Below are 24145 nucleotides of genomic sequence, written 5' to 3' on the forward strand. Positions count from 1 at the left end.
ACTACTAGATTATTATCTTACATAAAAAAATGTCCATAATTGTATAATTCATATAAACAGTTCCTATCAGTTATGGAAAATTTAAAATTGTGATAACTTCTACTCCTCGTCCCAATTTATCAGTCATGACTTTTTGTGGTTAAATTGACCCAACTTAAATATCAATCTTTTATTATTTTAAAAATTAAAATATATATTAAAGTATATTACAAGTACTTTCTAATAATATAATTTTTATAATTTTTTTCAGTTACATACTATATAAAATTTTCAGGTACTCAGGAGTGTGGATAGATAAATTGAGACGGAGAATATATATTTAAATTATTCTTTTAAACAAACGATACTCATACGTTACCAAATATGTTGCAGATTTTTTTTTTTTTAACATTGTTGCTTAAAACTTGATCAAATTTTAAGGATCACATGCTTGAGAAACATTCTTAGTTTTCATCTCTCTCTCTCATCCCCGCTTAATTCTTTTTGTTAAGTTTGCAACCAAACGGCCAAATATTACTAACCCAAAAGCAAATGAAATCCACTTCTGCATCTTCTTCCTCGTAAAACCCATACTATCTTTGTTTTTCTTGTATATACACTGTCAGAACAGAGCATCAAACATGGCCACCAACAAGTCTGCAACCATGTTGCACAGAAACACAAACAAGTTCACACTCATACTTATGTATGTACTTCTTGAATGGACTTTAATAGCTCTCCTCCTTCTAAATTCTCTACTTTCTTGTCTCATCATCAAATTTGCTAGTTATTTTGGTCTAAAACCACCTTGCTTTTGGTGTTCAAGACTTGATCATTTTCTTGAACCTCAAAAAGGTGACAACTTTCACAGAGATCTTTTATGTGAAGCTCATGCTAATGAGATATCTAAGTTGGGTTACTGTAGAAATCATCAAAAGTTGGTTTCATATCAAGATATGTGTGAGGATTGTTCTTCCTTAAGGCCAGATTTTTGTGGAGTTTCCAAGAATTTCAATGTGTTTTCTTGGGTTAAAGAGATTAAAATGGTTCATGATGATGGTGAAAAAGTTTTTGATGATGGGGTTTTAAGTTTGAAGTGTTCTTGTTGTGATTTGAGTTTGGAAAAGCAAGTTTATTCTCCACATGTTTTGGAGTGTGCACAAAAAGAGAATTTGATGCTAAATGAAGAAGGAAATGATAATGTTACCAAAAAGGATGATTTTTCGGATCGAACCGGATCGGATATCTTGGTTGATCATTTGGAAGATGATCATAGAGTTGAAAGCAATGAAGAGCATATGGCTTTTGGTGTTGATGTAGGTTATAGTTTGATTGAAGGGAAGGATGGGGAGGACTCAGATTGTTCTGTTTCTGTATCGAAATTTGGATTAGATGAACTCAAAGGAGGAGATGATGATGAAGTTGAAATGCTTTTGCAAGAAGAAAGTGATCATTTTGAGGAGGAAGATTCAAGTAAGGTAATGGAAGATCTAATTTCTGATGAGATTATGAGCCAAGCTTGTCGCAGAGAAGATGCATCTATGAAAATTCACCCTGAGCATCTGGAGTTTTTTATAGACTTTAGCGGTCATCAGTTGGTTCCAGTTGAATTGATAGATTTAAACACAGAGGAAAATGAATTTATTAAGGCCGAGGAAAATCAGAAGAATAGCGAATTACAAGAAAAATGTGGTTCTGAATTTGGTTTTGTGGCTCAGGTTGAAACATCTGTGGTGGAGGAAACTAAGTTTGCCGTGTTTGAATCCATGGAAATGGAAGAGACCGAGAATTCTCTGGTTTTTTATGCTAAAGAAAATAATTTAGAATATCAGAATGTTGATAGATCAGCCGGAATAGAAGAAACTAAAAGTTCCATGCTTTTACAGGCTAAACAGACCTTTTCGAAATATGAAGATGATAAAAGATCCATGGAACTTGAAGAGACGGGGAATTATTTGGTTTTCCATGCTAAAGAAAGTTATTCAGACGAGGATATTACTCTAGCAACCGGTAACTCATTTCTGGATTTCAGTGATTCTCAAGGCATTGCAGCAATTGAGGGGCTAGAAATGGAGGGTAATTTAAATCCCACAGGTAATTATTTTGTTCGGTTAAATGTTTCTTCTTTTTTACTCATCCCTCATCAAATTGTTATTTGTTGTTCAATACTATGCAGTCTGCGACGAAGTGTCTCACGTGCAAAGCGCAAGAAGCGAGCTTGCTGATTTGGTCAAGGTGGAAACTGCAGCACCAGAGGAACACATAGAGTCATATCAGACAGGTAACTAGACTGTGAACTTGTAGTGTGCATATATTTTGTTGGGTGAAGTTACACGGGGATTTCTTATTTATTTTCTTAATTTTATTTGTCAATGGTGCCATATAAACAGTTTCCCAAGAAGAATCCAATATTATAGTCAATGAGATTGAAGTAGAAGTCTCCATTGGGACAGAGATTCCAGATTTGGAGTCGACAGATGAGACTCAAGCTCAAGATACTATATCACATGAAGATCCTTTTACAAGGTCTTCTAATTTTCACAAAGATGGTCATAAACATGAGACTCAAGCTCAAGAAACCATATGTTTGCATGAAGATCCTTTTACAAGTTCTGCTAATTTTTATGAGGATGATCACGAACATGGTAATTAAGCTTGTACTTTTCTTTGTGATCTTAGCACTTCAATTAGGATTCTTTGTTGTGGTTCTCTCATTCTCTGCTACAGCAGGGTTGATTAGATGTTGCTTTAACCCATCATCTTAATTGTTATAGGCATGGAGATAAAATTGCAACAGGAAGAAACACTTAGATTGGGGAATTTAGCGATTGAGATCAGTGAAAACATGACAAATAATCAACTATCTGTAAGCACAAAGAACAATGGGATTGATGAAGAGAAAGTTCCTGATACACCAACTTCATTGGACAGTTTTCATCATTTACACAAGAAATTGCTACTACTTGATGGCAAGGAATCTGGAACTGAAGAATCATTAGATGGAAGTGTCATTGAGTTTGAAAGTTGTGATAGTGGAATGGCTGTTGAGCGTTTAACCTCAGCACTAAGAGATGAAAGGAAGGCTTTACATGTGGTATATGCAGAGCTGGAAGAGGAGAGAAGTGCTTCAGCAGTAGCTGCAAACCAGACAATGGCAATGATTAACAGACTTCAAGAGGAGAAGTCAGCTATGCAAATGGAGGCCTTACAATATCAAAGAATGATGGAAGAACAATCGGAGTATGATCAAGAAGCGCTGCAACTCTTGAATGAGCTTATGTTAAAGAGGGAAAGAGAAAAACAAGAGCTAGAGAAAGAACTGGATATGTACCAAAAGAAGGTAATGGATTATGAGGCCAAAGAGAAGATGAGAATGTTAAGAAGAAGTAAGGATGGTAGTGCAAGAAGTGGATTTTCCTCCACTTCCTTTAGCAATGGGGAGGATAGTGATGGTATATCTATTGATTTGAATCAAGAAGTTAAGGGAGAATATGGATTCTGTAGTCATCAAGAAAGCAGAGGCCACAAAACACCAGTTGAAGCAGTTCTACATTTGGGGGACTCCTTCGGTGAATTTGAGGAAGAGAGGATGTCCATTTTAGAGCAACTAAAGGTTTTAGAAGATAAGCTTTTTACTTTGAGTGAAGATGAGCATCAGTATGAGGAGATAAGGTTGATTGAACATTTTTCGCACATCAATGGGAATCATTTGCATGAGAATTCCGATTTCAATGGTGAAGAAGTGAATGGACTGGAAAATATTTATTCGAAGGAAATGAATGGAATACAATATCAAGAGGGAAGATTCATGGGTGCAAAGGCTAAAAGACTTCTTCCGCTTTTTGATGCAATTACTGCAGAAAATGAAAATGTGGCACTGAATGGTACTGAAAATGTATTTGAATCGGTTGCCAGAAGATTCGAATTAGAAGAGAGGAGGGTTGCCATTGAAGAGGAAGTAGATCAACTGTATGTTAGGATGCATGCGCTTGAGACAGACAAAGAATTCCTAAAACATTGCATTAGCTCTTTGAAGAAAGGTGACAAGGGCATGGATCTTCTTAAGGAGATTTTACAGCATCTACGTGATTTGAGGAACATGGAGCTACATGTGAAGGATTTCACTGATGGCACTCTAGTATGACATTCCACAATAACTTTTATGCCCAAGAAGATGATTAATTGGTAATACTTATATGATCATTGATCACTAAATATTGTTTGTTTTAGATTTTTCTTGCCTACCTACAATTGCATGTCTAAACTATCGATGATAAAAAAAAATGTCACTTGCAGACTTCATTCTCAAAGTTCATCAGAAGAAAAGGTACGGCAGGCATGCATATTACTGGAGAAATTGGGTTGGAACTTTCGGAAATGGAGACGAGAGGTGGACAAGGAAATGAGGTGTGCCAAGCCTCTATATTTGGGTTTCATGTTATTGTTCTTAATTTTCGTGAGTTGTTTGTTCATCTCCCCTTTAGAGGAAAAGGAGGATGATGAATGTGTGTGTGTAGGCTAGTGATAGTGAAGCTCCACTCTGTCATTTTGTATGTGTTGAGAGAAAAATACAATACTGGTTTGTAATGCTGGAGAATACAACAAAGATCCTCCAGTGCCAGGTAACATAGTGCCAGTACTTGTAATATAGTTATTGCAGTGGACAGTTAAGATTAGATATCATCTTTGTTTTGATTTGAATCTTCTAGAGGGAAAAAAGAGAGTACCAACTAGCAAGTTTCTTCTTTAAGCCTTTGCATCATTTAGTCTCACTGATTGTTTCTTAATTGTGATTAAAGTTGGTTTAGATGCATCCTATTCCTAAATATGTGGATCCATTTGAAAACTAAGAACATAGGTCAGAAAGTCAGTGTTTTATTCATACTTTTACTTTCATTCACCAATCTTTTTATCAAATAACAGGGAATACACGTGTCATGTTTTAATTTGGTGACAGCATATATATATATATATATATGCAAGTATAGCCCTTATCATTATTAGAAAATTTTGTAATTACAAACTTAACTCAGTATTTGAGAAGATTTTAGGGAAAATATTCAGAATCTCTGACATTTTTCTACTTTCACAGGGGGCTCACATTTCATTCTTTTTCTTTATTTAATGTTTACATGGAGATAATGGAAATTTAAGACTGATCTATTATAAACAAGAATAAACAAGAATAAATGTACGGAGCAACAGAAGTGATTAGAGCTTAAGATTTTGAAATGAATGTGGTTTGACAGCTAGGAGGATCATGATTACATTGTTAGGCGTTAATAATCATTTATGCACTGAATAATGCACCAGGTCCAGGCCGCCGAAAGGCAGCTCAATACTAGGCTGATTCGATTTTATTTTACTTATTATTGAATACTAGTTTAGATCTTCATTAATATTTATATATTTTTAATTTTTATTTTATATTTTATTTTTAAATTTTATATAGATAATTATATACTAAATAATGATTATATATAATTTCATTGTTTATAATTTCAACTTAAGTTCAAATAGTATAAATAATATATGATTGATGAAATCTTATTCATAAATAATAATGTAAAAATCTGTTGTTGGTGAGATTCAAACCTGAAAACTTATATAAATAATAATATAAATGTTTGTTGTTGACGGGATTCGAACATGAGACCCTGTGTAGTGTATTTTTTAGTATTTGTATCTAACGGCTCTGATTATTTGATGGAAAAAATCCGACGGTCGCGATGAAAAAGGATAACCAAAATGAGGGTTAACCAAACTACAAATTATACCCCATTTCGGTTATTATAGTATACTAGCATATATCCCCGTGCGATGCACGGATTTTCATTAATATTTTAAATTTTTATTTATCAAGTTATATTATATTTTAAAAATATTTATATAAATATATAATGATTATAAATTTATAATAAAAATAATAGAATAACATGTGGTCGTAATTTAGTAGAATAAATAGACTATTTCTAGTAGTTTAACAATTTAGTAATTTAGCAGATATGTAACACTATTATTTATATCTTTTAATAATAGGATAAGTTGTATTCGTAGTTTAGTAGGATAAGTATACTATATTTAGTATACTATATTTAGTAGTAGTTTAATAATTTAGTAGTTTATTAGATATATAACATTATTTATCTATTTTTGTAATAATCAAAATTATGGAATTATCGTTGAACAAAACCGTTGAACCAAATTATCTCTATTCCGGCTATTATAATATAGTATAGATATAGAGTATACATATGTAAACATTTTTCATAAACTTGAGAATCACATAAAATTATTCACCCCTTTTGGGCCCATTGCAGTTTGAAGTGTTGAACTGTGAAATTCAATACTTATTACTCTGGTAACAAAAAAATAAGATTTTTATATAAATATTAGTAAAAATTTAATGTTAGATAAATAAAAAATAAAACATTATTCTCTTGATATATAAATGTGATTTATTTTCTTGATATATAAATGTGATATTCAGGAAACATCCACAAAATTGAGGTATACCTTGAAGTTATAAAAGTCATATTGCTAGAAGTTTGCTCTGTTTCTTTTGTTTCTTTTTTCATTGTCGCATTTACAAGAGACACACATATTAAGAGGGTGTATTGAACTTGGATTTTAATAGATTGTTTAAATCCATGGATTATTTTCATTCCATTTGGATTTCATTTATTTTCTTTTTAATTCCATATCAATCCATTGAGTTTTTGTGAAATTTTATTGCATTGATTTTGTGTGGATTCTTGTGGACATTTAAAAATCCATCTTAAAAGTTCAGATTTGTAAGACATATAGTGACTTATGTTTATGAGAACTAGACAGCTAGCAACAATAAGGTCAATGACTAGTTTCAGAAACATTACAAGTACTTGATGGATCCTCATTTGTTCTAGACCTTTGTCTCCAGTTCAGCTTCATTCACTATAGAAGTGTTCTCATCAGAGGGCTCTGGCAAAGGTACAGAGCCTAGCTGCAAAAGGGTTGCAGTGAACCACGCAGATCTTTCATTACAAACCCTCATATGCATCTCAGCCTCACATAGAAGTTTCAAAGCATGTTTTAATCTCTCCAGTTCAGCTTCATTCACTATAGAAGTGTTCTCATCAGGGATCATTTTTAGCAGAAAATAAATGTCAACGGAAGAATGGTATCTTGCATAGAAATGCCTGCTATAAGTTCATCAAATATATAGAACATGTGCTGATGAATTAAACTATACAGGCATTATCCATGACATGCATAAATCATATGACACATATATTTATGCCCTATGCCCCCATCATTTTATAAAAGAAAGCTACTGTACAGATTATATTAACCATGAAAAGATAGCTAATTCCCCAACACTGGTACATGTAAACAGCTCTGATAACCAGCTCATTTTAACCAGTGTGAGACTAATCTACATGTTGTTACTTCCAACTTCTTCCATCAATAACCGAGTCATTGTATTTGGCATCAACAATGTGGTATGTTCCTGCTATAATATCCATAATTAGGGCGGCCAGCTGGGACATTAATAGCATTGGATCTATCCCTGAGTTCATCAGCTCTCTTGCTCTTTTTACTGTTTCGGAGGTATCTGATGACATGGCTAACTCCAATAGCTCGAGAAGTTTCTCACTAGGGACAACTCCCACCTGTAAAAAGGACATCACACAAGCAAACCTGAGTCATCCGGTTTATCCACTAATTGAGAAATAGAAGTTACAATTTAGAATCTCACCAGGCTAAGAACCCATCCATCAAACAAATAAGGTAATTAAAGATTAATAAACCAAACATTTGAATAACACAGGCATATGTATGAAAAATAGATCCAACAAAATTACATTCTATAAAAGGACAGGGCAATACAAACTCACAAGTTCATTGACCAGAGATGTGGTAATCCTTCTGCCTAACAAAGACAACCGGTCTAACATAGTTTCTGCGTCTTGAACAGAACCGTCTACATTAAAAGCAATCAGATCTAATGCATTTGATTCAACATCTACATCCTCTTCACCTGCAATTTTTCTCAACCTCAATACAATGTCGCCATCTCTGATTTTTTGCTCATCAGAAGTTTGTGATTCTTAGTTAACACCATTAGTATGTTATTGATGTCTCAACATTATATACATTTCCCTATCTGAGAATTCTTTATTTGATCTAAGAATCATATTTGATAGAGAATAGAGATCACTTCTATTTCATGCACAAATATGGAATTAGGCATTTGACAGCAGACATGGAATTGTGCATGCAAAACAACTTTCTCAACTACAACTTAAAACTCAGACCATCTATTCATTGTATCTTCTTCTCTACCTATATAGACAGAAATTCTATTAGACCTCTCTATACATTAATTAAACATACAGTTATAACAATGCCAATTGCCAACCACTACATTTCCTTACACCGTCACAGTTAAACTACCAAAAATTTCACATTATTAGAGAAAATGATAAATTCAGTAAATACTTCAGCATTAATAACAAGCTTCAAGTTCAGTGATCATATAAGATTAAGATTTGCAAAGTATAAAATTTTATAAAATCAAGAGGATATGAATTGCAAATTGAGGAATAAAATGAAAGCAATTTAGGCTGCTAAAATCTCATTATCAATTTAGGCAAGTGTTCTTCATTATTCTTCCTCACTTTCTTCTTCCTCTTCATTTGTAGTGGTCATAGGCCTATCATTCCACATTGCATTAGCAATACTAGTTCTCCGAGCATTAGCGTCTGCCCTTTGCTGTTGTTGACTTAAAAAAATTGTATCAAAAATGTCATCCTCCATATCGGAAGACTGGTCATCTACCACGTCAATCGAAAATTCATCAGAACGACATTCTTTTCGAAGAAAGTTGTGTAATCCGGCACAAGCTAATACCAACTAAGCTTATGTATGAAATAAGAATGAAGGTGCAACTTTAAATATTGTAAATCGTGACTTGAACACGCCAAAATTCCTCTTAATCACATTTCTTACTGATGAATGACGGAGATTAAATAGCTCATCTGCATTTCTAGGGTGGCGACCTTCACCATTAAAATCTTTTAGATGGTATCGTACACTACGCTTGGGAGATAAAAATTGAAGACGATTAGGAAATCCACAGTCTACAAGATAATATTTTCCTGAAAGTGAAGTGTATAAATAAGTGTAAGCTAGATAATGAAACTATAAGATCATTTATATTAGGAAAACATGTAATGATATATACCTGGGGGAACTTCAAGCCCATTTCTCCTTGAAAATGCATCATTCAACAATTTTGAATCATGTGCGGAACATTCCCACCCACTAAGCACATATATAAATTCCAAATCAAAGTTGCAAGCGGCTAAAATATTTTGAGAGTTAATTCCATGCCGATTACGATAGCTACTTGCTTCTCGACCTCGTACCATTGCTGGGATATGAGTGCCATCAATAGCACCAACACAATCCTAAACAAAAGTACAATTAAATTCATTCAGGAAAAATGGTTAACATTCTAATTGAAATCAAATTATGATTATATTAATGGATCTTAATTCCAAGAAAGTACCTTAAAGTAAGGATAAATCTAGTACTTCCATATATTTTAGGGGAGACACCTCCGGACTTTACCATCATTTGTGGTGTTATGGTGTTTAAAGCCTTCATAACCTTGTTAAAATTTGTACTAGTAGCAAAGTGGGATCGATTAAACCTCTGCCGAACGTTACAGTAGCGATCGTTGTGCCCTACGATTATAAGAAAGGTATAAGAAAGGTAGCTACCATTTCTTCAACAGACACATAGCTCGTATCTTCCAAAAAAGTTTGCTCTCTTATTATACTACACAGCTTGAGAAAGACATTTGGATACATACGATGTAATTCACGAACATTATGTGGATCTTATGTCATCAAATTATTGACAAAATCAGATCCGGTCCTTGGTCGTCGCATAAGAGGACGACTAATAGGTTCATGCATCGTAGTTAAATAATCTTTTAAGACGGTTATTATTGCATTAACCGTTATCAATAAGAACATAACTGTCTCATAAAATTCATTGTTTGTCTCTTCTTGGTCTACTTTGTTTTCCAATATTTTTTCATAATCCATTACTGGAAGCTTACACCACAAGTTGTGTAAGAGATCCATCGATTTTTAAACCATTTCAGTCGACTACAATAATTGTTATAATTCTTATTACACCCAAGTTTTGAATTTAGAGCGGGAAAAATTATTTCTTCCACTATTTGTTTAGTAAAGACACCACTATTGTCACGGCATCCTCAATTTGCCGCATCAATCATGATTTCTAACAATGCGTTACTCTCTTCTTGTGACCATTGATCATAATCGGTTCTTTTTTTAACAGTTTGTACATCAATCATAGTTGCGCTAATGCATTATCAACGTATATGATTCGTTATTAACACATGTAATACTATTCTATCATTCACGGAGACATACATGGATATATAATGAAAGCATTCAAAGTCATTCATATGAAAAATGCATATATATATATACATGTATGTATACCAAAAACATACAAAAAAAAACATGATGCCATGGTTAGGGTTTTAGGTACCTCAGGAGGTTGAGAAGACAAGTAGTGAAAAGAAAAGTTGGATGCATGGGTGTATATATATTGTAGAGTTTTTTTTGTTTCCATTGATTTTTGATATTTTGTTATGATTTAACAATGCATTTAAATCTTGTCTCATGCTAATTTCATAATATAAAATGTCCATATCAAATCTCCTTCAAATCTTTTAAAATCCACTAGTTAATAAAATCCATGAATATTTGGATATCCAACGATTTTGATTGATTATTTAGAATCCGAGTTGAATACCTACAGATTTTAAAGCATATTTTCAAATCTCAATTCAATACATTCAGATTTGATAGTATTATTTCAAATCCCCGTTCAATACCTTTGAATTTTAAAAAGATTACATAAAATCCAAGTTGAATACCAACTGATTTCAAGAAGCCAAAAAAAATGAAATAAAATCCAAGTTCAATACACTCCCTAAGAAAAATAAATTTTATGAGTTATTTTCATGCCCTATTTATTACATTAAATGTTAAATTAGTATTTATATATACTGTAAAGTCAAATATCGATGGATAAATATAACAAAATATGTACATTTGGTACTAGGGCCCGATAGTGAAGCAAATTAAGATTAAGCCTGGCTAAAGGCTCCAACCTAAAAGGGCCCCAATTTTAAGTTATATATATTTAGGTATTAATAGTTAAATTTTTATTTAGAATTATGAAAAAAAATATTTGAATTAATATAAAAACAATTATTTTAAAAGAAAAGATATATAATATAATTAATAAATTAAAGAGAAATTAGGTTAACCTAAAAAATGAGAATTAGAAGTACAAAAATATCAATATTTTTAGTGATTTGTGTAATGCTAAGTATTTATCACATGTAACTAAATTTATTGTTTTAAATATGATATTTGTTTTTGTTTTTTAGTGATTTTTTTATAAAATATACAGGTAATCAATCATCTTAAGTAATTGTTTATGTATAACTATCTTGCAATAACCTAACATATACACTATTTAAAATTAAAAATATAAAAAAATATAATAATAACTTTTAAATAACACATAAATTTAAATGATATATAAAATAAAATACTTTTTATATTAAAAAAAGCCCTCATATTAAAATTTTGCTTAAACCCTCAAATTTGATCGAGACAACTCTGATTAGGACAAAAGAGGATTATAGTTTTTTTTCAAATGTGACAACTAAAAATAAGGGACGAAGAGAGTATAAAATTATGTCACAACCGTATTATAAGTTCATGTTATAACTGAATTTGCTTAATTATATAAAACAAATATATTGATTTTATATTTTAATTCTGAAACATACATATTTAAGACCTGGGTTAAAAGTAATTAAGTACTTTATTATAATCAAAATTTAGTATTTGATCATTTCAGGTCAAGAACAAGTTAATTGTGTGAAAATTAGGGCCAAAGGCAGTGAATTAGGTTTTGGGTTGCAAAGTAGAGGATGAGGACGCGCCCCAGAAGTGCGCCCTATCCTAGAAAAATGCAAAGTAGGGATAGAGAGTCGGAATTGTTCACGCTTAGGGCGAGGCAGATGACTTACCCTCGCTCAGGACAAGATGGATAACGTACAACGCGGGGGGTGAGGACGCGCCCTCATAGGGTAAAATGTTTAATATGAGTTATTTGAGTGTTGAATTATGCTAGGAGAAGTGTGCATTTCATAAGATTATGACGCGTTCTTCCTTAGAAAAATGTGTGATTTGATTTATTTGAATATTGGGCTTGTCCTCACCCAAGATAAGACAAATAAGGACAAGCTCAGGACAAGGCAAGCATAAATTTAAGATAATTGGGGCATGGATAGAGCAATTGTAACGCCCTCAATCTCGGGGTTAGAAAATGAGGACTCACACACCTCTATTCTAATAATTAAATATGTAAAAACCCCGATTAACTACTAACAGGATCAGCAGGATAAAGTATGAGACAAGATTACAACTACCAATCATAAAATATAACTTACAAACCCAAAATATTATTAAATAATCAATATCGGTTCCGGCTGGAAACCGACAGATAACCCATTGTGTCTTTATACACCTCTTTCTAGGCGCGAGCTCACTCATAACCTGTACTACCTGCTCTGGCAACTGGAAGCCCTCAATACGGTAGGGACCACCAGGTACGCTCTTACGAGCAGTGCGCCTAAGCCTGACCATCTTCTTGCTTAACTGCCATGGTTAGATTAAGACAAAACAAGTGAGTAGAAAACTCAGCAAATAACTATACAGCAGTTCTACAATATCAATTCTCAATATACTTTGAACAAACTAGGGCATTCTACTTTAGCTAATCTAGGTGGCAGATTTCCATATATTTATTTTTGTTTTCTTTGGGATAAGGAAAGGGTATCCGAAGAATAGTTGGGCTTTCAAGAAACAAAGCTCGAAACAGGACAAAAGCCGACATTCATCACAATTCATTATAGGATCAAAATAGATCTTTCGATAGAGGAAAGCAACAGTATTTCAAGATATAGAATCATTCATATGATCAACAATTTCAGGAATCAGGTTTCTGAGCTTTAAGCTCCACAATAACATAATCAACTCTTTTCAAAACAGTATAAACCATTTTCATTTCCAAAAATCAATTTATTGAATAAAAGTTTCAGTTCCCTTTTTTAAATAATCATTTAGAACCCTTGATTGGCTCACTTATCTTTCCATTTCATTATATACGGGTGATCAGCCCGTATCGACCTCCATTCCGGTCTTTAAGGTACCATTTGACATAATTTCAGCCTTAAATTGGACTAGTCCCACTAGCCTCTTACCATGACTGGACTAGTCCCACTAGCCTCTTACGTCACAATCCAATCCATCAGGAATTCATTTGGAAAACCTTGAGTTGGAAAACAATAGGTTTTCTAAAATTCATTTTATCATTACCAAGCCTTTGAAATCATTCAGACTCTTTCAAGTCGAAACTCATTCTTAATTCAGATTTTAAAGAAACAAAGTTCAGGGAGTGAATCAAAGATACGCAAGGAACAATTCTCAAGAATTCTGTATCAAGGATAATAAGGTACTAAATTTGAAGGATCAGTAATAACTTAGGGATCATTAGGGCGATCAAGAGAAACAGGGTATCATTAACAGAGTTATCCAAGATAATTTAAAGGTTCAATATGATCATGGCATTATAGGAAACTTAAACAGAAAGGCAGATTATCAACGGGTGAAATCAATAGGATTATCAATAACAGGTTATCAAGAACAAAGGGTACTTCAAATCAATATCAGGGTTTCATAAAGCAAGGGTTTCATACTTTAACAGTTCAATACTCTACATGGTATGAACAACATTTCCTTTACAATCATTTATACAAGTAATCAGAGTTACTTGCCTGAAATTGCTTTCCTGAAGGTTGAACTACTGCCACCTAGTATACTTTTCCCTTTCCTAGCCCGAATGCCCTCACGCTCCGAATCTACAATAAAAACCAGAAATCTTAATTAGATTCCCAACTCTCGTTCCCGGAACGATCTCTCTATACGATAACTCGATTATATCTTTGACTCGAACTATACGAGTATAGCTTATACAAATAAGCACACAACACATAACACATAGCACATAGCACAATCCTTTCTCGTAGTTTTTATATCCTTATATTCCTAGAAATCAAAGCATACTCGCTTGACCTAGGCTATTTCTCAAATCATACTAACACGACTCTTTTACGAGTACTAGACCCATTTACAACCAAACATTTACGTGCATACTATCACTTATATCAATTGACTTAATTCCCTTTTCTTTTATTCCTTGAATCGAACCAAAACAACAATCCAATCAAGCAAAATCAAAGATTTTCACATATAAACACTCAATCATTCTTTCAATTACCAAAATCAAGTTTTGAACTTTATTTCTTATGGCCTATTCGGCCTTATTACAAATACCCACCATAAAATCAATCAAATACTCACTTCAATTCACATAAACACGTATCTCATTCAACAACCTTTAAAGAACCATTCTCCTTTCTTTTAATCATAAAAATCCGAACCATAATCCTACATATACAATCAAATTTCTCAAAAATCACACCATACAACTTTAGTTCTAGCATGATCCAACATTTAAACTAGCACCATTTTTTTATTAACAAATTTCGAACATAAACACCACTCAATCATGGTTATGCAATCAAGTTCTCATTAGTCACTAAGATTTTTAGCAAAAATCAACTCAATTCTCTTTTTAAGCCTAAGACCCATTCGGGTTTATCAAGAAAACACATATGCAAAGATCAATCTTGACATGCAAAGTCTTATATCACATTTTCAACTTGTTTTAAACCTTAACTTAGTCATTTAACTCATTTTCATCAAGATTTCCGAAGCACAAAGCCAAACATCACCTAATGACTCAACTTTAATCAAATTATTCAATCAACATGCATGCATTCACTTAATCACAAATCAATCTCTTCTAAACCCATTTTCTATTCGGCAAAAATTCAAAATTCACAATCCAAGAACCAAACAAGGACATGCACATCTTGATCCTTTTTAAGACTAACATGCAATCACTTTTAGGCTATTCATACTTAGTGTTTACCAAGATTATCTCACAAAAAATCAATTTCCTTTCTTATTAACATAAAAATTCGAACCTAACTTAGCATGCATCAATAATTTCATTCCTTTTCAAGCTAATAACAATCCATTATTACTTTAAACAAGTTTACTCAAATCAAACAACTTTAAAGATTAAGTCAATTCGGCCTTTTTCAAAAACAAAACATGCAACTTGATATTCTTACTCCTTGAATCACAAATCATCCTATTTCTTAACATCAATTCATTAAATCATGCAATTAACCACAATCAACTTGATTTCTTTAAAATTATAATGGCCATTCGGCCTTTTTCAATCAAAACACCACATGCAAACATAAAGAATTGATCTTAAGGTTCTAGAGCTCAGTTTTTAACATCATAGCTCACCACCGGTTCACCGGAGTTCATCACCGGTGGCGGTGGCATCTCGGTGGTGCCCTCATTCGAGGGTGTCCAACCATGAGCCCCCGATTTCTTAACCAAAACCAATACAACAACACCACATGCAATCTAATTTCAGCACGTTAATCACAGAACATGAACTAATCAAGCAAGCCCTCGGTTCTTGGCTTGAAACCGAACCCAAAACACACACAATTCGGCATGCAAGTACCAATACACACATGCACATACTTCTACCTACACATAAGTGTTTATCATGAAGAATTAAGGATGATTGATGAGTTTGATCAAGGAAAAAGGAAGGATACTGAGAGAAATTGAAGAGAGAGCCGAGAGAGAGTTGTTCGAGTGAGAGAGAGAGTGAAAGAAAAAGAGGAGAGAAAAGAGTGAGTGCACGGCAAGAAGAAGAAAATGGGGGGGGGGTTAGGAGTGTTTTATACTCCACCAAATAAGGGTAAAATAGTAATCTACTAACCCCCTTTTTAATTTGCATTTTGTTTCTCTTTTTACTCAAATGTAACGAAATCCAAAGTAAAAATATTTCTCTCGCGGAAAGTCAAGAATTATTGAAAATGACATTTTTAACGCGTAGGCCTCGAAATTAGCTTTTTATCCATTACTCATAATAAGAATTTGAGCGAGCGGTTGATTTTATATGAATTTCGCAAACTCGCTTTAATAAATACCTTTTCCACATAAAATCGATTTAAAAATGCAAGGTCCAACAATTAAATTCACTTATTATTTTTAAAAAGTCTCTAGGACCTCTATGAAGATAACAGAACAATTCCCATGTTTTTATCCATCTCAGATGCTTTTATAAAAATGCACGAAGGTTAATTAAACCTTTACTTAAATCACATAATTCCTTTAAAATTCACAAAATTGACACAAAACATATAGTCATGCACACAGTCAAGCAATCACACGTATATAGTCACATAACGACTCAGGTTTGATCATAGAATATATCACTCTTAAATCTTTATCCTCTTTTACGCGTACCGGGTCACGTTCAGCCTGACGGCCCGACGCTCAGCGTTTCGATTACGCTTCTCATTATCTTTGCCAATCAACACGTCTCTTAAGACGAAATACTTTATTCATTCAGTTCACATATAATTCACATTTTATATTATTAAATTTTCATACTAGGACGGGTTCCGTTCTACCTGACGGCCCGAAACCACAGCTCGACTTCTAAGCCGACTCTTTAAATTGGAACGTTTTTATCCACGCTCCTTAACTCTAGTATACAGATAAGACAAATAATCACCCGTTAATCACATAATCTCATCACATAACACATACTTTACTTTCTTAATTACGACGCAAAATTCTCGGTCGTTACAGCAATGGATATTGTTTTCACTAATAAATTTGTTGTAGGTATTCTTTGAAAATTCTCTCCTTAAGTTGGTCAAAGAGGGGATGTTCGTGACAAGTTTAAAGGCCTCCAAGGGATATACCGGATGATTGAAGGTCTCTTCCTGTATTCAACGGGTGTCCTCGTTGGGGATGTGGAGTTAACCTTGGTGTGTGCTCAGGGAGTTCTGTTATTATATTCAAAGGTTATCCTCGTTGTAGAATTTCGGAGTCATCCTGCACTTTGCACCCAAAAACTTGGGATCACCTGTCCTGCTATCCGGATGATTATTCTCATTTGGGGGACAGGGACGCGTCCGACATTTAGTGTGAATCGTGGCTATACCTGCGTCCGTAAATTAAGGGAAATAGCTGTAGCGGAGTATTATCCTCATGCAGGGAGATGCACTATCCGTGAAGTTCTACGATTATGAACGAGTCTTGGGTCTTCACGGTTGGGTCTCATAGCAGGACATTCCTGAAACTAGCGGAAGACGAATTCTGGAAGGACTCCTGTTGGGCCTCAAAATGAAAAGTCTAAACCCATTAGATTTCTTATTCCCCAAGAATTACGTTAGAATATATCCCTATACAAAAGGTTTATAGATACATTGAGGGGTAGGAAGCGAGAGTCTTAAGGAGCCACCACTAACTGTAATCAATCTCAGTCCCACATTCATCACAACCCCCACTCTCCATCGACTTTTCTGGTGAAAAAAATCTTAATTCCGACTACGAAACTCGAACTTTATTGTTACCAAATTCCTCCGTTAACTCTCTATGTACAATGTCCAATTTTGTGAAAATATTTCCGAAGATCCGTTTGCGTCAAAGTTTGAGTTAAAGAAATATAAGTATTTGTACAAACTTAACAATATCTTTATTAATTGTTAAAATTTGCACAAAATAAAGAAGGATCTCGAAAGATATAGAGCAACTCCATTAGTATTATTTTGTGTTCCTTAAAAATAATATAAATTAATAGAATCTTAGTTATTTCAGATAGTATAAGATAACACGACTCCAATAACAAATTTTATTTTGTTTCCTTATTATTATTATTATTATTATTATTACTACGACTACTACTACTATTATTATTATTATATCAAATTCAAATCATATTTATATTTTGTAAAGAAGCGAGAGAAAAATGAGTGAGAAAAAAAGGATGAAAATGGAGGGAAATGTATATTTAATTAATAAAAGTAAGATAAGAAATAGTTAAGTATCCCTTATTTTTAAGGAAGGAACAAATAATCTTAACTTTTTAGGGAATTACTAGGAAGCCGTTCGAGTTGCAATTTTCACTAAATTCTTATAATTTTAGGTAATGATCTTTTAAGGAAGTGATTGGAGTTGGTCAAATAGAAGGAAAGTATAGTTTATGGTACTAAATATTTGAGATGAATTAAGAATTAATTTCATTTTGTATCCCTTCAGTTTCAGCATAATGCTAATTGAGTCAAGAACTTTAATTGTATGCAATATCATCCTTTAGGTTTTCCTATCCTTACAATGACCATCCCTCGGCCGATTTTTAGTTAATTTTAATAGTTAAGTAACAGTTGACTAAGGGTAAAATGGAGATTTTACGTATAAAAAATTTAAAAAATATATTAAAAATTCAAAATAAATGTGAATTAAAAAGTAAAAAAATATATTTATTTTTTTACTAAGATAGAAAATTGATAAAAAAAATTGGCCAAGGGGTGAGTTATTATAAGAGTATATAAACTTAAGAAATGCATGTTGGATATAATTAAAAAATTTAATCTAATCTGAATTAAGCTGAAACCAAATGGATTTATAATCTGAATTAAATTGAAATGGAATGGATTTATAATCTGAATTAAACTGAAAGCGAAATTAACTCTAAAATTGAATGAGAATAGTACTTATTACAGTTAAACCTCTTTAAAGTAATACCCTTGGGACCGGGAAAAAATATTACTTTACCGAATTTATTACTTTATCGATATAATAATATTTTATTACTTTATCGATAAAGTAATATTTTATTACTTTACCGAATTTTTATGTTTACGTGGTACAGTATAATATATAATGTACGTATAAAAACTAGAATTAATCACATGCAATGTATTTGATTTAAAATTACTTTTATTATGATTACTTATATCCAAAAAGTTAATATCTTGAATGCTATTAGTTTTGCTAACATGGCTTGGAATATTGATGTGAAAACAACCACAATTGCAAATTGTTTTCGGCATTGCAAGATTCGTTCAGAAGAAAATGATGAACAAGAACTTGGAGAAATAAATGAAGGTGTCGAAGGATTAAATGAAGTTATCTCTAATTTACGATATAGGAATGTGATGGATGTCGAGCATCTCTTAAACTATCCAAACGAGAATGATGCGGTTATGGAATCACCTACGGATGAAGAAATCATTGAGTCGGTAATGAGCACTGATGAAGGGACTGATCCTGAACCCGACGATAGCAATGTCATCCCAAGCGTGTCATCAAAAGAAGCATTTCAAGCACTCACCACTTTGAACAATTACTTGTTACAACACGAGCAAAACATACCAGAAGTTATTTTTGCTTTACATAAAGTCAAGGACGAGATTAATTTTGGCTTTGGTGGAAAGAAGAAACAAGCTACAATAGATTCATATTTTAATAAGAATTAAATTTTGTAATCATATACATTATACAGTATATATATATATATATATAATTATGGAATTATTACTTTACATATTATTTGGGCCCTTAATGACTTTCGAATTTTTTATTATCTTATGCTTTTAGCGAGAATATTACTTTACAACATTGGCCCAAGTTGGGACCGATGAAAATTATTACTTAAGCGAGATTATTACTTTATCGGATATTACTTAATCGAGGTTTAACTGTAGTATGATACTATGAATCTGTGATCTGTTTAAGAGTATAATTTTTGGATAAAAACGCGCATGCTTGAACTAGCTTCTTCCGTCACAGTCAACACGCTATATTCACACATCTGAGTTGTCTGACCCAGTGCCCACATACATCTTGATTATCAAGATAAATAATAAGGCCAAGACATCTGAATCATGCGAATATCTAATAAAACACACTGGACATATCTGTTGCCTGTTGGTGGTGACTCATAAATCGTACCTTAAACTCGAAAGTTGCAAGACAAAAAGCAATCCACGTATTTTTATTGTGATGGGGTTTGATAACTAAGCATGCCAAAGTCCAAAAGCTTTCTTCAATCTGTCATCAACCCTTTTAAATTTCACTCCAAATCAGGTACCCCCTCAGATTTTGTATGTGTGTATGTTAATCTCTCCCTCTCTCTCTCTCTCTCTCTCTCTCGCCCCCCCTTTGTTTGTGTTTTTTTCTCATGCTTGTAAAATGCTCTAATACTTTGTTAATTATTATTGGCTGGCTGTATAATTATGATTAATAAGAAAAAGGAGGAGACTTGGACACAATTTCTGCTCAAGAACAGAAACATTTTACTTTCCAAACCCTGGTTGCTGCTACTAAAGATTTTCATCCTAGTAATAAGCTTGGACAAGGCGGCTTTGGCCCTGTTTTTAAGGTATTGTTTTGTTTTTTCTATGTTACATTTATTTTCAATTTTTAAGTACTATGGCAAGGGAATTGTCAATTGTCAAACCCGTGATCTTTGGGTAAATGAGAGTTTGTCTTAGTTGGGCAGGTATTCAGGTATATAAAAACCCCAATAGTCTAATGCCATTTAAATCTTCGAATTCTTTATTTATTTTTGAATGTTGTTATGTATTGTGTAGGGGAAGTTGGAAGATGGGAGGGAGATTGCGGTAAAGAAGCTTTCGCAAAATTCATCGCAAGGGAAGAAGGAATTTTTGAATGAGGCTAGATTGTTAATGCAAGTTCAACACCGAAATGTTGTTACCTTACTCGGGTATTGTGCATATGGTGCAGAGAAGCTGCTCGTATATGAATATGTAGCTAATGAGAGCCTTGATAAACTTCTTTTCAGTGAGTTCTGTTTTCTTTTGATCTAAAAGGATATTGACAATGAACTTAGGATGCTAATTTAATAGAAATTACTTTATTTTACAATTGTCTGTTCAATAACCAATGTTTGAAGCTTTGATATAGTTATTGTACTATGAGTAAGATGTTCATATCAATTTGGTAGTTATTGTTTCCTCAGTTGTTTTTTGATGAGAGACTATCATCTAGTAGTTTATTTTCCCATAAAATGTTACTTTGAACTATGCATATGTGCTTGTATATATTTCTATAAAATTCTTTCATTGATTCAACCCTTGTTTATTTGAATACGGTTTTGTTCTTGTATAATTTGTTTAAACTTTGTACCAGCAATCAACTGGCATCCATCTTTTGTTTACATATATTACTAATTAATTGGTATCTTCCATTAGCAGCGCACTCAATGTACTATTGTTGTGTTTAATTGGAGAATGGAATGTGATGAATGAAATTAAAGGGAAACAGTGGACGTAGTTTGGAAGATTTGGAAAAAATGAGTGAGCACCATTTTTTTATGATGAGATATGTGAAGAAAATGGGAATGATGAAGAATGGAACATTTCTGCTTAATCTGGGGGTTTAGGTTCTAGTTTAGGTTGTTAGGATTGGAAATGTGGAAGGAATGAAAATTCAGAACCTTTACCCATAATATACTTCAAATTTCATTTCATTTCCTCCGATTCCATTCATCTTAACCAAGCACAATATAGCAAATTTCTAAATTAATGGCGATATCCGAATATGTCACCTCTTTTTAAGCCGTGATGCATCACTTCTTATTAATATTAGAGTTTCCCATATTTCTTATTGATATTAGAACTTTCCTTTAGGTGAATGTCTTAATAGTGATTCCTATATTATTTTCCATACATTGATTGTGTATGCTGATCCAGATAATATTGCTGTAGAATTCGGAAGACAGGAAGAATTTGATTGGAACAAGAGGTATGCCACTATTACAGGTGTTGCTCGGGGTTTGCTTTACCTACACGAAGATGCACACACTTGCATCATCCACAGGGATATTAAGGCGAGCAATATTCTGCTAGATGATAGGTGGATACCAAAGATTGCTGACTTTGGCATGGCAAGACTCTATCCTGAAGATGAAACTCATGTTCACACCCGTGTGGCTGGTACCAGGTTAACTTCAATCACTTCACCTATTTTGATGTTATTTTGACCCTTTCTATATCAGATAACTGTATTGTTTATAAGAATTGAATTTGTATCAGTGGGTACATGGCCCCAGAATATGTCATGCATGGCAGTCTATCTATCAAGGCAGATGTCTATAGTTTTGGTGTTTTGCTCCTTGAAATTATCAGTGGTCAGAAGAATTCAACTTTCAACTTAGATCCTGATTGTCATAGTTTACTTGATTGGGTAAAAATCTGATCCATCTGCATCAATAATATAGATATGCTATGAGGTTTAAATATTCTTTATATAGATATTTATTTTCATTATTGAATTTTTATGTCATTTGTGGTGAAACAAGCTGCCAAAAATACAAGCTAGTATTAACTTTGCGGGGAGGGAAAAGTACTGAACTGTAATTTAGAGACGTAACTTTTTAATATGTTCTGCTTCATTTGGCATGCTTTCTCAAAAAGAACTGTAGCTGTTGGATAAATCATTCAGAAAGCACAAGTCTGATTTTAAATCGACTTAAATTTGAGGTTAGAGGGAAAAGAGAGGGTACATTTTTCCCTTACTCCGACTCTTTAGTTTATTTTTGTTGGGGATCTTGAATTGTGTCAAATTGTATAAGTAGATAGAAGAGGAAGTCAAACTAGAAGTACATAATATCGATGCCTACTGGCTGGCATCACATAACCAATCTAAATGGTTCTCGTCTTCCAACTGTTGATAATAGTCCTACTCCTAGCCCACATTGAAACAGCACACCATCTGAAACTCGGCCGAGGTCTAATTTATGTGTAAAACTTAGATATTGTCTTAATTCCTTGGGACTAGACCATAAATTATCATGGCTTAGAAAGCTTGTACCAACACCAGAAGCTAAACCAAGACTTGTGTAACTATAGGTACTTTGAAAGAACACAACACGCAAGTATAATATACAACATATTTAAGCCATTATTCCAAGACCTTGACACTGTAGGACAGAAGGTAGTCTTACATGTCCAACAATGCTTTCTTGTGCGGGGATGGGGAAGGTTATATTATCATAAACATGATATATACATATTATTTATCGGTTTGGGGCAGTTTGGATGTAACACGTGTATGCACTATGAATTTTGCTACAGGCTTACAAATTATACAAGAGGGACCAGACTCTAGAGATTGTAGACAAAAAAATGGCCTCTTCAGTGGTTCTTGATCAGGCAGCATTGTGCATACAAATTGGATTGCTGTGTACACAGTCTGATCCGCAGTTACGTCCCGCCATGGGCCGGGTAGTAATAATGCTGTCAAAGAAACTAGGAACACTTGAAGTGCCAACAAGACCAGGATATCTTGCACGGTATAGAAGATCTAACAGGGCCAATACTTCATCTTCCAGTGCTGGAATTAGTGTTGAATCTAGCTCCCGATCTTCCGGTTTAACCGATAATACCAACACCAACTCTGCATCAGCTCAAAGTACCACTGCAACTGCTAGCACATCAACAAATTACAGATTAGGAAACCCTGGAGGTAAGCGGCCAATGCAAGGATAGGCGAGGCTAAGCTTGGATTAATATACATTTAATATTAATCTTTCCATCAGGCATGTATTTTGTTGCTGAGTCTAGGGCGGAGGCAGAAAATTTACCCAAACGGGCTGGGTGGGGGTCGTTGGTTGTATATAATCTTGGGTACAATCCATGAGAAACTCTGACGGATCATAAAAGCAAATAGTTAATAGTTGATATATTTTCTTTCTTTTATTTCATTCATTTTTTAACTTGTTTAAAAGATTTTAGAAACAAATTTAATGCCAAGTTAGTACAAATTACTTGTTCTCTTTTTTCCAGTACAAATTTAAGGGTTTTTACCCAAAACTATTCATGTTTCTACTATTTTCAATGGTATTTCTAGTGTGTCGTCCATGCACTAACTAACTTATACTAAAAACTTCAATATTTAACTTTCTAAAACTAAACTCTTTTATTATTATTATTTTCTGGAAAAGCCGAATGCATAATAGTAAAACAGGCCTGCCTAAGGACTACAAAGAGATTAAACGAGAACTAAAGTCCAATTCAACCAGACTT

The 24145-nt window shown here is 33.3% G+C and overlaps 3 protein-coding genes across 4 annotated transcripts; all 3 read left to right on the forward strand.

The window, feature by feature from the left end:
* The first annotated feature begins 402 nt into the window (after window positions 1–402).
* Window positions 403–4678, forward strand: LOC141666992 (myosin-binding protein 2-like). Its single transcript, XM_074473262.1, has 5 exons — window positions 403–2073; window positions 2156–2260; window positions 2370–2624; window positions 2754–4164; window positions 4276–4678. The coding sequence occupies exons 1-4, from the start codon at window positions 621–623 to the stop codon at window positions 4121–4123; spliced, it is 3183 nt and encodes a 1060-aa protein (XP_074329363.1). The 5' UTR covers window positions 403–620; the 3' UTR covers window positions 4124–4164; window positions 4276–4678.
* A 14415-nt stretch (window positions 4679–19093) lies between these two features.
* LOC141664727 (uncharacterized) lies at window positions 19094–19573 on the forward strand. Its single transcript, XM_074470680.1, has one exon. It carries the CDS (start codon window positions 19094–19096, stop codon window positions 19571–19573), a length of 480 nt encoding a protein of 159 aa, XP_074326781.1.
* A 338-nt stretch (window positions 19574–19911) lies between these two features.
* Window positions 19912–23823, forward strand: LOC141667009 (cysteine-rich receptor-like protein kinase 43). 2 transcript variants are annotated; one of them, XM_074473294.1, is made up of 6 exons: window positions 19912–20183; window positions 20345–20478; window positions 20690–20900; window positions 21812–22061; window positions 22154–22304; window positions 23195–23823. In XM_074473294.1, the coding sequence occupies exons 1-6, from the start codon at window positions 20120–20122 to the stop codon at window positions 23606–23608; spliced, it is 1224 nt and encodes a 407-aa protein (XP_074329395.1). In that variant the 5' UTR covers window positions 19912–20119; the 3' UTR covers window positions 23609–23823. The 2 variants fall into 2 exon arrangements, with proteins under 2 accessions (XP_074329395.1, XP_074329397.1); XM_074473296.1 differs by having other exon boundaries at window positions 19916–20183; window positions 21827–22061.
* Window positions 23824–24145: the final 322 nt, after the last annotated feature.

This window comes from Apium graveolens, chromosome 6 (assembly GCF_009905375.1).
Source record: "Apium graveolens cultivar Ventura chromosome 6, ASM990537v1, whole genome shotgun sequence".
Classification (NCBI taxonomy): Eukaryota; Viridiplantae; Streptophyta; class Magnoliopsida; order Apiales; family Apiaceae; genus Apium; species Apium graveolens.

What these genes read in the sequence shown, in the direction of transcription:
- LOC141666992 (XM_074473262.1), top strand. Translation starts at nt 621, where the DNA reads ATGGCCACCAACAAGTCTGCAACCATGTTGCACAGAAACACAAACAAG. An exon ending in GGGTAATTTAAATCCCACAG is followed by an intron (nt 2,074 to 2,155) that starts GTAATTATTTTG and finishes AATACTATGCAG; the next exon opens with TCTGCGACGAAGTGTCTCAC. An exon ending in CATAGAGTCATATCAGACAG is followed by an intron (nt 2,261 to 2,369) that starts GTAACTAGACTG and finishes CCATATAAACAG; the next exon opens with TTTCCCAAGAAGAATCCAAT.
- LOC141667009 (XM_074473294.1), top strand. Translation starts at nt 20,120, where the DNA reads ATGCCAAAGTCCAAAAGCTTTCTTCAATCTGTCATCAACCCTTTTAAA. An exon ending in ACCCGTGTGGCTGGTACCAG is followed by an intron (nt 22,062 to 22,153) that starts GTTAACTTCAAT and finishes AATTTGTATCAG; the next exon opens with TGGGTACATGGCCCCAGAAT. An exon ending in GTCATAGTTTACTTGATTGG is followed by an intron (nt 22,305 to 23,194) that starts GTAAAAATCTGA and finishes ATTTTGCTACAG; the next exon opens with GCTTACAAATTATACAAGAG.
- LOC141664727 (XM_074470680.1), top strand. Translation starts at nt 19,094, where the DNA reads ATGGCTTGGAATATTGATGTGAAAACAACCACAATTGCAAATTGTTTT.